Here is a 13,539-nt window from a genome sequence, read left to right on the forward strand (position 1 = left end):
CATTTCTTGCCTGTCACATGACAAATCTTTATTCGTCTGTCAAGGTGTCACTTTTCTCCTGACATTGCGGTTCAACTCCAAACCCCAACAAAGTTTTGAAGGCAATGCTGAATATGAATTTCATATGTCTTCTCCTGTCTCAAACATTCCTCAGCCTTTGAGTAAGTCTGTACATTGCTGGCTGTGAGGAACCTTCTGGCATCATTATTTTTCAGAATATTTCACAATATTATAAAACACAGACTTGAATTCAATGATTTTAAGAGTTGCTCAATCAATTCATTTTCTTTTTCTCCAAGTTGCAGTGAGTCACAGTTCAGATCTATGTGCTCGTCTCTCAGGTGATAATTTAGTGAAAAACGTTCTGTGGTGTGTTTATTTAGGCTCTAAATCATGTACCAACACGACGACACTGTGGAAGATCACTCATGTAAATCTGCCAATAAATCCTTTAATCATGTTGTTCTGTTACACCTCAGTAAACTTGACTTACAGAGGCATTAGTGCTTTAACATGCCTCATTTACTTTCCATGGCCTCTTGTAAAAAGGAGAATTTGTTTTAGAAACCTCTTTATATATTTAAATTAGCTGTTTATTAGACACAACACCTTTTATATAACTGAGCTAATGTTACAAGCAATGTGATATTTTCGTTAATTTTTCCCCCCCAATATGCACATAGAATGCAACTGTAAGTACACCTCAGGCTTAGTGGCACCATTTACACAGCCTGCACATTTTGACTGGTGGGTGCTGGCAGTAATCACAAAATTAGTTTATAACTGTAACAAACAACTGCTTTTTGGGGGGCATATTATATGTAGGATTTTGTGCAACCCACAAAGGTAAGTGATAATGTAAATAAGTACATACATGTAATAACCTTGTACATACATATAAAATACTGATAAGTGAAGGCAAATGACAATTTTAAGTTTAATATAATTATATATATCCTGAGTAAACAAATGTTTTTAAATGGTTTACTCAGTGTGCAAATACTTAACATTTTAAGATGTGAATGACTTTGAATGACGAAATGTCCGGTGAGACAAGCTGCCCAATTGTCACATTATTGGGGAGGAAAACACTTGTTGCTACCTGCAGATTGCTGCAGTGATATCAATTAAACGCAATCAGTTCATACAGTGATTATATCTGATTCATTTCCACTCCAAACTGGCACACCAGAACTAAATAAGTAGCTAAATCAATGGCTTTATCTCACACAATAGTGCTGCTGACTTTGCTTTTATCCCTCTTATACCGGACTTCAAAGCTAATCAGTAAACAAAGACAAATTGGTTGTGGACTAGCACTCACGGCTCTTTATCTCTCCCTGATGTTTCAATCAGCCGCCCACTCTCATCACATAAACTACTGTGTTCCGCCTCACATAATGCCCTTAGAGGGAAGTTAAAAGTTCATCTCTTTTTACTCTTATGCTTTCCTAATGGTGGCTTGTTGAGTTAATAGTTACATAACACACAGGATCATCGTTGCCTTTCATTTGCCCTTGTGAGTAAAACTGAGCACATGTTCACACATCAAAGTCTTTAGATTTACCCCTGGCCCGTCTGGTACAGTAAGATTACAGCAGCTGTGTGTCGGCTCTGGAAAAGCGCTGCTTAACACTGAATATAAAGACGTAAAGGGTCGCTTAACTCGACTATGTGCATGTCTGCATCAGTGGGTAAAAGACTCGTAATATGTAAAGGAAAGCACACATTAAAATAGTAAGGATTACAAAGATTTATTTATTTTTTTACTGACCAACCAGTTTTACAATAAAACTTTGGCTGTGAGACTCAATTGTGAGAATACATTGCCTTCATTTTAATGTTTAGATTTAATATATAAATGCATAAATGAGTACAAAAATAAAACATTTGTATAATATTAATTGTACAGGTGATAAGGAGATTAAAATGAATATATGAAAGGATCTCCAGGCTTTAACAGTTAAATGCAGCTACACATTCAATGATCAAAAAGAACAGAATGCAAACAGCATGATTAACATAAAAAAGACAGAATTTAATGATCAAACTTAGTAAATGTTGTTGTTAAAACATGAATACATCAGATATAAAGTGCTTTGCTATCTGCATGACAGTCATAGGTAGTCACATCTATTTATTGTCAGTAATAGTATACTTTTTCTACGGTGGCTCTCAGTATAACATTGTGTTTAACTTCTGATCTGGTAACTGTTATTCAAATTGCAGTATATCCTTTTTTGAAATGGACATTCATCCTAAAGGTTTATTTAATTTAGAATTCAGCTGACATGTGTTCTTTTCCACTGATTTGGTAAGGCAGCTTACTGTGATTGGTGAGTGTCACCATTTGTTCTTAACTTCTCTTGTTAAGCGACACAGTTTTATGATTCCAGTAAATTTCGACTCAATGGTCGTTCAATTAAAACAGGTTTGAAATCCAGATGTTCAGCTTTTCTTTTAGAATGAAAAATGCAGTCATGTTGGGTAACATAATCACAGCCACAGAACAGCTCAGGAAATGCTCCAGCTCTTCTGGCATCCTAATTTCCATCACAAAAACATTGTAATAGCCATTTTTACTAGGATATTTTATACATCTTACATTCAGTCTGGGGGTAACTGGCACCCATTGAAATTCCACAGCACCAATTAACTTGAAACATGAAATACGACTTGGCAAAGTCTGCAGCTCTGCATGTTTTTAGAACAGAAGCTTTACATTGTTGTCAATTTTTTTACAATTTATAATCAGAGACGATCATGTCAAGCAGAGCCCATAGGATGAGATATAATCTATTTTCTGTTTAGAATAGGAAAGGACTCTGATACATGCAAGTGGGATGTTAACTCTTGTTTGTTGTGGAGAAAATCCCCCTGCTGACCATCACCTCCCTCCCTTTAACACTTTGACCCCGCAGTCAATCCTTTTTCTTAAATGACACAGAGGCTAGAGAGATGTGATAATCTCTTTAAAAAAGTAGCTCTTTGCTGTTGATGTCCATTAACAAAAAAGCATCTACATTACAGTTAGAAAAACATACACTCACAGATATAATTGCACATTGCACTAATAATGTCTACGATCTCTATAAGTTGTGAGGACGTGATGTTGAGGACGGCGGCGAAGCTGGTGGATTGATGTTCACGATGAAGGATTGTAGATTAATTTCATGCAAAAGGCCGCAGCGTGGCAGCCAGCCGGGATAAGTGCTGTTCGACATACCAGATGATCTCATTTCACATGTTAAATAGCTGCGATACTTCAAACCCTCAATGGCTCAGGAGGATCTCGGCAGGAAGTTTTAGTTGCTCCGTTTGGATTTCTTCATTCTGTAAGAAAAAAAGCAAATTTGATGTGAGTGTTATAGAACAACGGAGACAGTGTCAAAATCTTTTCTCACAGTTGGTTAGTCACTTCTGACTTTGTCTAAACCAACAAGAGCTGATTATACAACACAACTATAGCTGAATGACAAACACAATTTGTCTCATTTTCATTTGGACAAACACTTGGCTGTGAAAATTAGTTATCACAATATTGAAAATAAATTAGTATTTGTTATGCCAATGTGTGGATGCCAGGATAATTATAAAAAGAGATGTTTCCAAAATTCAGAATGTATTCAGTCCCAGCATTCTAACTAAAAAACAGCTGCTTCAAGTTTACAAGACCAAAAACTGTTTTTCACCCACAATCATGAGCTTCTACAGATGGTTTATAAGTCCCCCTCTTAGCCCATCGGTCCCGTGGTCATCTCTGACTCCAAAGTAAATTACTTGTTGACATGTATTTTTCTTTCCAAAAATAGATTTTTGTAAACTTTTGACTTCATTGCCGGTGACTGGAGAACACGTGTTTTGAAAAATCGTATTCCTGAATATGTAATTTTGCAGTAAGTTAAATATGCAGCATTTGCAGAGTGATATACACATACCACAGCACAGACAGTATAAACAATTGAACATGGGTGGGCAGTTTAATTGCTGACATTGGAATAATACTCTATGAATGCTGAGCCACATTTCAACTGATGAAAAACCCAATCATGGTCTTATTTATCCGACTAAAGAGTAACATAACGCATGACTTACGATTGCATGCCTTTAAACACATTGTAAATAGGTTTGCGTATGTGTAATTGGAAACACATTAGGTCTGATCCATTGTAAATGACCATCGTCTACTCTCTTCATGGGCTGTTTTGTCATGCAGAGGACTATTCACACCTCAACAAGTCAAGGGCTCCACAATCATCCTTGAGACAGACAGTCTGACTGCGGGACTGGGGGCGGGTATTGAGTGTTTCTGTCAGAGGCTGGAGCATCAACATCCTCATTGGGTCAGTGATTGCAGGAATGCATTTAGTTTTCTATGGATGGAAATTCCCTTATTGCATCCCCAAACACGTATCTGCCTCCACACCACAGTGCAGTTTGTTTCATCTGACCATTACAGGGGTACTCAATCCTCAGAAATATATGACTGCACAGAGTTCAGGATGGCAACTTGATCCCTTCTATAAACTTTATGGTGCCAGCGTTTTTAAGTAAAGTGTCTTCTCCCTCTGAGCATTGTAAAATGCAAGTTGTTGCAATAATGCTAGTGACCAAAATAGAAAAACACTGTATAGCAAATATAAAACACTTACAAGTTTGGTATATATCCATATTTATATTAAACCAGTGGCTTGTGATGATCACATAACAACTCTCTAGTAAGAGAAGATTAAACATGGTTTTAAAGTATGTGTAATATCCCACATAAAACCCACGGTTAGTGTGTGAAATTGAAATCAGTCTCCACTCCCACTTGGTCATGTACCAACATGTCTTTCAAGTTCAGCCTCCAATATAAATTGGGCAATTAAGAAACTGTCACTCCCACAATGATCTATTGATAGATCACCAAATAAACATTTGTGCTTTTGCATTCCTTACTTTAAATTTATATAGAGTGGAAGTGACTTTGGAGGGCTCCTGCAGAGTTCTGAGTAACAAGTTGACAGCAGAACCATGTAATGCAGCAAACACATAATCCGTGAACACCAGTCTGATTTGTCGAAACTTACTTTTTGATGGCGTTCTTCAGGTACTGCTGCAGCCACGGGATTTCTGGATTCAGACACACCTCTTTGTTTGTCTTCAGCTTGGCACTGATCAGAAAAAGGACAAGAGTTCAGTATTATGACAATTAAGTCTCATTTGTAGATGAAAAGTGTGAGTTATGCAAACTTGTGACAGCAGGTGTCATGACACATTGTTATTAAACAGAATTAATTAACACTGCCTTGTTGGTTTGACACACACAGAGAGCTTTTTCACAGTGGAGACCAATCACTATTTTACCATACATATGATGCTGCAACAGCTAAAGAACATGTGCATTCAGGCCGGTCTCAATGATCATATCCCTTAAGTTGAACTAACTAATTAATGTGCCGTAAAAATTTGAGTACATGGAGGTCATCCGTCAACGTGTGGCTACAGGCTACTTTCTAAACCCAGCATAACCCTGTGGTTATTTACAGAATGGGTCAAGACTGGATCATATGTCTCTATGTGGGGGATCATGCCTCCTTTGGCACACAAGTCCTGTTTTTGAGTAACAAAAACTCCCTCTTCCGGACCTGCCAATTATATTCCCCCCACATTTAACGGTTCCAGAAGTTTTCCTGTCTATTGTAACCAACTGCGTTGTGCTGTTCCACAGTTTAATTTGAAAATTATGAGGCCGTAACAATGAATGGGATCAGGCCCAAAGGTTGTAAGTGCATTACGCGTGGAAATTAATAATGAACCCAATTACAAAACCCACAATTATTGCTTTCCTGTTAAAAACTAAACTGCATTTAATTTCCACCTCCCTTTTACGTACCACTTCCTGTGGATGCGTCAGTGGGTCTGTAGTAAACGCTTTCCGTGCATGTGTGTGAAAGCGAATGTGGCAGAGGGGCGTGTGTGTACACATGCATTCACAACTCTTTTCTCTGGCCTGTCGCCTCCTTGAGATTGATGGTGAGAAATGTCCAACAAGGAGGAAACCTGTCTGACTTTTTAAGACCAGGGTGGAAAACTGAAGCAATTATCTCTCTGTGTGTGTGTGTGTGTGTGTGTGTGTGTGTGTGTGTGTGTGTGTGTGTGTGTGTGTGTGTGTGTGTGTGTGTGTGTGTGTGACGGCATTAAAAACAATACTCACATCACTTGGAAGGGGCAGTTTGGCGTGTGGATGAACCTGAGCTCTCGGATGTAGCCTCGTGGGAGGCTGTTGACTGTTGAACGACAGTAGCATCTCTCCACCAGACTTATGGGCTTTGCTGAGAGAGAAGATGAATATCTGTTACACATTTAAAGCCATGCATGTTTCAAAGAAAGCAGTAAAACACAAGATAAGATGAAGATATTGATCTTCTGTGGAAGCTGGGATACTGTTAGATATACTTTCTTGGATATAAATAAGATTGAACATTATCACAACAATTAAAAGAGCTGAAAATCATTCAGATGACAAATCAAAATTGAGGCATGCATGCAGATCAATTACAAATCTATAGATATTTGTCCATACGTGCAAACAGCCCCTGTCCATTATCTTTATCCGTTTATCTTTAGCAGGGAGGCAGGGAGATGGCAACAACATCGACCAACATTTGATCAAAACTAAACATTTAAGCTCTAAAAATGTGTTGGCTTGCCCCCCTCCCGGAACACACACAGATGTAGGAGACATATCAGACCCACAAACACTTAGCTCTTTCAGTCAAAGACACATGAGTACTGTGTGGTCCTTAAACTTCATGATGGATGATGGACTTTCCATTGCAAGAGATCCTGACGGTTGATTAATGTGGTAAAATAAATAGGACTATGGTTGTTTTTTTTGTGAAAGCTGCATGACAAAACCAAAACAGCGTTGAAAAATGCATCAAGTTATTTAGTATCAAACGGGTAGAAATGCATATAGAATTCATTAACGACTAAATCTTTTTTTCCCCCTGCTTATTTTCGGTAATAAAATGCGTAAATAGAGTTGTGTTCTGATTGTGAATCATTATTTTTACCTTATCGTGTCAGAAATTACTTCTAAAGGGAAACTGGGGAGGTCACAAACAGATGGTGAGAAGCACTGCTATAGATTAAACTTTATGCTAATTGTTTTTTACACATGATCTCGGGATTTCCATGATAAAAGGCGAAACACCTTCAAGTTGGGTGACTGATGTCGCCATGTAGACAAGCATCGGCTTTGCCATATAGCTGCCTCATTTGCGCGTAATTAAAGGAAAACAAAGAGCAGAACAAATACACAAGTTGATCGGTGATCCGACTGGGATTTTTTTTACTGCGAGCCACATGAGCAGCCTGTTGGTGTACAAGCATGCATACATTTAACATTTGTGAATGGAAAAGATATTCATTAAAATAAAGAGGTTGACATTTTATTCATGCAACTTCTGCACTTTCATTTTATGTAATTACAATTTGGATGGATTGGACACTATGAATTTGAGACTTTACCACGTCAATTCAAAAATAATGAGCAACATAAACATAAAACAACAATTGAAAAAGCCTATTAAGGTCTTTTCTATAATATAATTAATCATTTTACGGAAATACAGAAATTATATATTGAAAAAGCTCTGATTTAAAGAATCTTCTCTACTGATGCACCGTTTTCTGTTATTTATAAAATAAAACACTGATGAAAACGGGATGATGCATCCCGGCAAATAATGGTTTACCGAAAAACCTCTAATAACGTGCAAATAATCATCACTTGCAACAAAAATAGTTGTCAAAATAAACCTGAAATGACAACACACACAAACCAGAAAATAAGTTCATACCTTGTGATGGAGGCACATATATCATCAACGTGAGCGCAGCCAAGACTGCAAACAGCTTCATATCCATTTTGCGAGATTTGACCCTGCTCAGAGTAAAGTCCAGAAGAGCTGTGACAGACGCGACTGTGCCGGAGTGTTAAATTACCCACCAAAGTCAAGCCAGCAGAATACACAACACATATTACTTCCGGTCTTTGAACCAGAATAAAAGCAGTACGGGGCACATGCTTCATCCAAATAAATATAATTCAAGTGATATAATGTATAATATTACAAAATATATATATATAATTTGTGTTTTGTTAATTTAGCTGCATTCTTTGCCTTTTTTCGGTAATTGTTATGTTTGAATGCTTTTATTTTGTAAACATTGTTTCCTGTTTCATTGGAGTGATGTCGGGTAACTTTGACACACAAATTACGCGCTGCGCTCAATAGAGACTCATCAAACCATCCCATACACACACACACACACACACACACACACACACACACGCACACGCACGCACATGCACACACACACACACACACACACACACACACACGCACACGCACGCACATACACACACACACGTCATATTATTTTGTGATTTAGCAGTGGAGTGTGTTATGGAAGATATTTGGCATGACCAGCAAACTATAACAGAAGTTAATTTGATGTTTGTCGTCTAGCCTAAAACACAAAATTTGCCCACCTGGCAAACACTGAATGCATTTTCTTCAGCTCAAAATGGCCTTTATGACTGTTGCTAAGGCTCCAAAAAGAATTAGGACAAATTTTTTGTGCATGTGTTTGTTTTTAGTCATGGTTTGTCTTCTCATGGACTTCCTTGACCCAAATTAATTAAAAGATGACTAACTCCAGCGTAAAGTGTTCTGTTACATTTATGGTTCTAATAAATAGACAAGAGAAGTATAGAAACAACACACACACCACCGTGCTTGTGTTTGGAAAGGACTGAAACTTTTCTCAGTTTAAGTGAATCCCTAAACAGTTTCCTTTATACAGCCGGCTAAAAATGTCTAATCTGTTTGTGTGCACATATTCACATCCTCACTGTTGTGTTTGGTATTATTAGTGAATTTAACGAGATGCAGATGTGAATTCACTTTCCAGACTTTTGGCATCCATCTTTCACAGAAAACACTCCGGTGTATATGTGCGCATGAGTGTAGTTTATAAGTAAACGGGAACTTTTGGGGTGTGTGTATCAGAAGTTTATTCCTAATCTCTGAGATGAAAACATCAGTGAGCCTTGTCTGTAGCAAAGATACACGTCTCGAAAATACTTTTAGAGACTTGTTTAAAAAAAATACAAACAACTGAACTAATTACAATGCCGCAAGATAATTGGGATCTGAAATCATTTACTCTGTAGATAACAAACGCTTATATTTAGTATATACACAGACGTGTATACAGAGAATGTGTTTTGCCACATCTTTTGTGAATCATAGAGCTACATGGATAATGTACACAAGTGGTTGGTTTCGTATTTTCTATTCTTTCTTTATCCATTTAATGGAGACATGTCCTCTAATCACAAAGCTGTGGGAAAGAAAACCCCCTGCTGACAGAGCAGTTTATCATGAAAATGTGTGTAAAAAAGGGCAGTTCAAGGAGAATAACTGCTGATTTACTCATATACATACAAATCTTCCAGTTTTTAGAAGTTATAAACTAAATATTTGTCTTATAGAAAATTAATATAAAGTGTTTTCACAACCTCTTGCCTATACTTTTGTGCTCATCATTTTGTGTCTGTCTGAGCCATTTTGCTCCACACGGTGCAGATTGTCTGTGTTTTGGATGTCAAACAGTTGTTTTAGATGATGCCATGGAGACCAGACAGACAGGTGGGGGCGCAGGGAACAGAATCAGTTGACATCTGAATGAACACATATTGACTTCTCTCACAGGCAACAAAGGCTAACTTCAAGTGTGTGTGTGTGTGTGTGTGTGTGTGTGTGTGTGTGTGTGTGTGTGCGTGAAACTAAGAACGAAAAAGCTAAAACAAGCTGAGAGGAACACAGTGCTGTATGAAAGCCAAAGTATTTGAGTAAGGTTCTCTCAGCTTGGAGTGAAAGGTGACTTCAGAGGGTCTCGGATCAAAGTGCCCCGATCACACAGGATGCCTGACATGTCCTTACAATACACACTTTACACTTGCAACTCTAGTCCTTCCCAAACCTGTGTGAGTCTGCACAAACAACAGACGTGTGCAGTGCGGTTTTCGTAAGCACAAATACAAATGGAAGCAATTTGTCTTGAACACATACACACATACACACACAAGTTATAAATTGGGGCTACTTTGTGACATGTCATGGGAGAAGACAGAGCTCATCCAAGTATTTCAACATTTCTGCCACAATCAGAGAGATTTACTTTCTTCTGCTGAAGTGAATGGACTGTAGAAGTGGGGTTACGTAAGCAGATTTGGCAGCACATCCTCTTGCCCAATTGTTTTATTATTTCCTGCATTAACAAGTTCAGCAACTTCCCGAAAATAACACTTAGTTCTTTTCTCACACTGGATTGTTTATAGGAATTGTCTTCTTTACAACCAAAAATGAAAGTAAGTATTGACACACACATTTTAGGGGGTTTGTTGGATTGGCTGGAGAGAGTTTTGAAAGTAATGTGTGTGCTTGCATTATGTGTTTCCAGTGATGTGAGGTGATGTGGGCACACTCTGAACATACATATCTCCTGCACTCTGCATGAGTCATTTCTTTCTGCACTCTCAAAGAACAGGGTAAGTGCTTTTTTGACTGCAAGTGTAAATTACACGTCAGGTTTTTCTCTGAAGGTCTGAAGGCAAAGCAGGTGTCCTCAAGAGTGTTTTAGAACTTTAGAAAAACCTTGACAACATTTAGGACTTCCAAGTTTCATAAAAGTTATTTTATGTTGTCCTGTCTTTCTCTCTGTTCCTTTTTCAGTCTTGTTTGTTTACTTTATTGGGATGACATTTATACATGTTTGTTGCCAAAAGAAAAAGAAAAAGAAAAAGAAAAAGAAAAGGAGAAAGGAGAAAAGGAGAAAGAGAAAGAGAAAGAGAAAGAGAAAAAAGTCTGTATCACAAGTCACATACAGTTTTAATCTCTCACCTACTGTACCACACCTTATATTTGAGAAAGATCTTCACAGTCAATATAACACCTAAATACCCACTTGTACAGTGCTGTTATGTCTCATCATTATAACACTTTTACAAAGCTGTTTTCTTTAAGCTCTCATTACATCATGCTGTTCAAAAACACTGTGTGAATCTGCATTGTTGTCAGTGATAAGTTAGAAAAAACATGAATCTGTCACATGCCAGTAGATTGTCAAACATTCCTCATCTACTATTCACCTTTAAAGAGAAAGAGCACGTGACCCAGGAGGCAGGAGTATGGATGGCTGAACGTATTATGTTGGAGTAGCCCGTTTCCATAGATCTGACTTTGGTTTGAGAACGTACAGGCAACTGGCCCCAGTGGGGGATCTGCCACTGCTTCATTGAGGCTCTGAGAGGCTGAAGGCCTGCTGGCTGAGCCTTTGTCTGGTTTCCTCTACATCCTCCAGAGAGTCACGAGCCCTGTGCCTTCACACCGCCATATGGACCACCTCAATGGCCTGTCAACAAAGTCTTTAGCCATAGATGTTCAATCAAAGGAGGAGCAATGTGTCGGACAATGGCTTTATATTCTCTTGTAGGTTGTAGGCTTACTGTGGCATAACTAGGCACAATTTACCTTTGCTTTTTTTCTAGCAGGCTCCAGAGTTCCCTTGCTGCCCTTGCTAATTGGTGCTAAGATGCAGAGTTAAGTTATGATTTTCTGTGTAGCCCTTCCAAAGGGTTTGGGCGTCACAATACTCTAATAATGTTTCCTTTTTTGCAAAATCTCGCATCTCAAGATCTTGTTTTTTGTACAAGCCGAGTACAAAAACATAATAGTTTGACTGCAGGCAAGATACTAGAGCTGGAGTCATATTAATGACAACAGCAGAGTGAGTTGATACATCTTGAGATACAGTGAATAAAAATGTACCTAATTTCACTTCAGACTAAACGTCAGTTGTGCTAGTTTTTATGGTTTCAGCTGTGAGCTAGCTAGTAAGGTTGGTGGTGAATCCATAGCTTTACACCTGGTGCTGACCAGCCACAGGAACAAAAAACCCTCAGCTGCTTCTTTAATGTTGCCCGGGAGGAGCCGAGAAGCAGCCCAGAGACACATTAAGGTTCATGGTAACACTGCTGAATCGTCTTTTTGAAGTCAAGACTGATGATATACTGTTGTCATGCAGTTATGGGTTTTGTAAATCGGAGGAATGCTATTGCGGTATATCATCTTGATTCTCTCCCCGAAAACTCTCTTGAGAAGGTTTTTCAACGGGTAAAAGAGATTTGTGATGACTGTCAAAACATTTAGAAAAGATGAGTTATTTCATTGAAGATTGGAGCAAAAGTTTGCAGGAAATGTGCTGTTTTAACGTGATCTTTAAAGCAGATTGGTTTGTTTCTGTTCCTTTGTTGTAGTTTCTCAATTCTGCATAATCTAGAAGCAGCGAACCATGAACCTGTGTGTATATATACATGTTTCTTCATGTGTGTGTTACTATTTTGCAACTGTACATAAACACACATTAAATACCAGGACAGATTCACATATACAAACACACTTTTTCTCACAAGCAAAAACTCCTGACGTTTATTTTGTCACTGGAACTGAAAACCACAACACAAACAATATGCCTCAAGTTTTAGTCCCAACCACATGTTTAACCCTGACAAAGGCACTGACACACAATCCCTTTCTCCATTTATCCTCCCTTTCTTTTTTCCTCTTTCTTTTAGCCTCTTTGGCTCTTAGATTAGTCAAAGCATCCTCACACAGTTGATGTTTTTGGCTATCCCATAAACCTGATCCGTTTGTGTGATAAAAAGCCATAAAGACACATGGAGCCTGTTAATATTTCATTATTCATTTATTCCTTTGTGTCAAATAGATCAAATGCTTTACTGATCCTGTCTGTCATCAAGCTGGTATGTGGCCACGTTTCTGAGAGCTGTGAGAAATGCTGAACCAGGTGACGAAGTGCCAGAAACAGTTGAAAATCAATTACCACATAAATCATCACGTACTGTTACGTAGTTTAGGTTGAAACAAATAACAACCCTTGCAAAACAGAAATACCATTTAATATCAAATGTATTTTTTTTGGATACATAAAAACTTTCTTTCAACTTGAATACTTGTAATATCTGAAAGATGCAATCTACAGCTGTGCAATTTTAGTTTTTACACTTGATAACAATATTGTTTCAGTATGTTATTACACTTGAAAGTGAACCCATAAGGAATCATTTCTTTAATCACTACTTTTCCAATTTTGTCCTGTTTGTACTTTGCACAAAAAAAGAATCCTTGCTATTTTTTCTGGCAGAATGGACCAGCAGTACACATTCACTTATAGAACAAAAAAAATATACATGAACTATCCAAGTCCTTAACAAAACATTCAGCTATTTTTATTGAGCAATTTTCCTATTTTACTGTGACAGTATGAGGCCAAATCCTCATCCTCAGGCTTCCAGACCAATATATTTGCTTTTCAAAAATCATATCAGAGACTTATCAAAGGCTAATGAGAAAGGTTGAGAAAAATGTTATCTGCTCAAAAATGAAAACACAGTTATGC

General features: G+C 37.9%; 1 protein-coding gene across 1 annotated transcript; it reads right to left on the minus strand.

Annotated features, from left to right (window-relative positions):
- Positions 1 to 1,738: 1,738 nt before the first annotated feature.
- Positions 1,739 to 7,968, minus strand: cxcl12a (chemokine (C-X-C motif) ligand 12a (stromal cell-derived factor 1)). The gene is made up of 4 exons (XM_054600431.1): positions 7,851 to 7,968; positions 6,200 to 6,317; positions 5,073 to 5,156; positions 1,739 to 3,333 (listed from the first exon to the last, which is right to left on the minus strand). Exons 1-4 carry the CDS (start codon positions 7,915 to 7,917, stop codon positions 3,306 to 3,308), a joined length of 297 nt encoding a protein of 98 aa, XP_054456406.1. The 5' UTR covers positions 7,918 to 7,968; the 3' UTR covers positions 1,739 to 3,305.
- Positions 7,969 to 13,539: the final 5,571 nt, after the last annotated feature.

The sequence above is a fragment of the Anoplopoma fimbria genome, chromosome 6 (genome assembly GCF_027596085.1).
Source record: "Anoplopoma fimbria isolate UVic2021 breed Golden Eagle Sablefish chromosome 6, Afim_UVic_2022, whole genome shotgun sequence".
NCBI lineage: Eukaryota > Metazoa > Chordata > Actinopteri > Perciformes > Anoplopomatidae > Anoplopoma > Anoplopoma fimbria.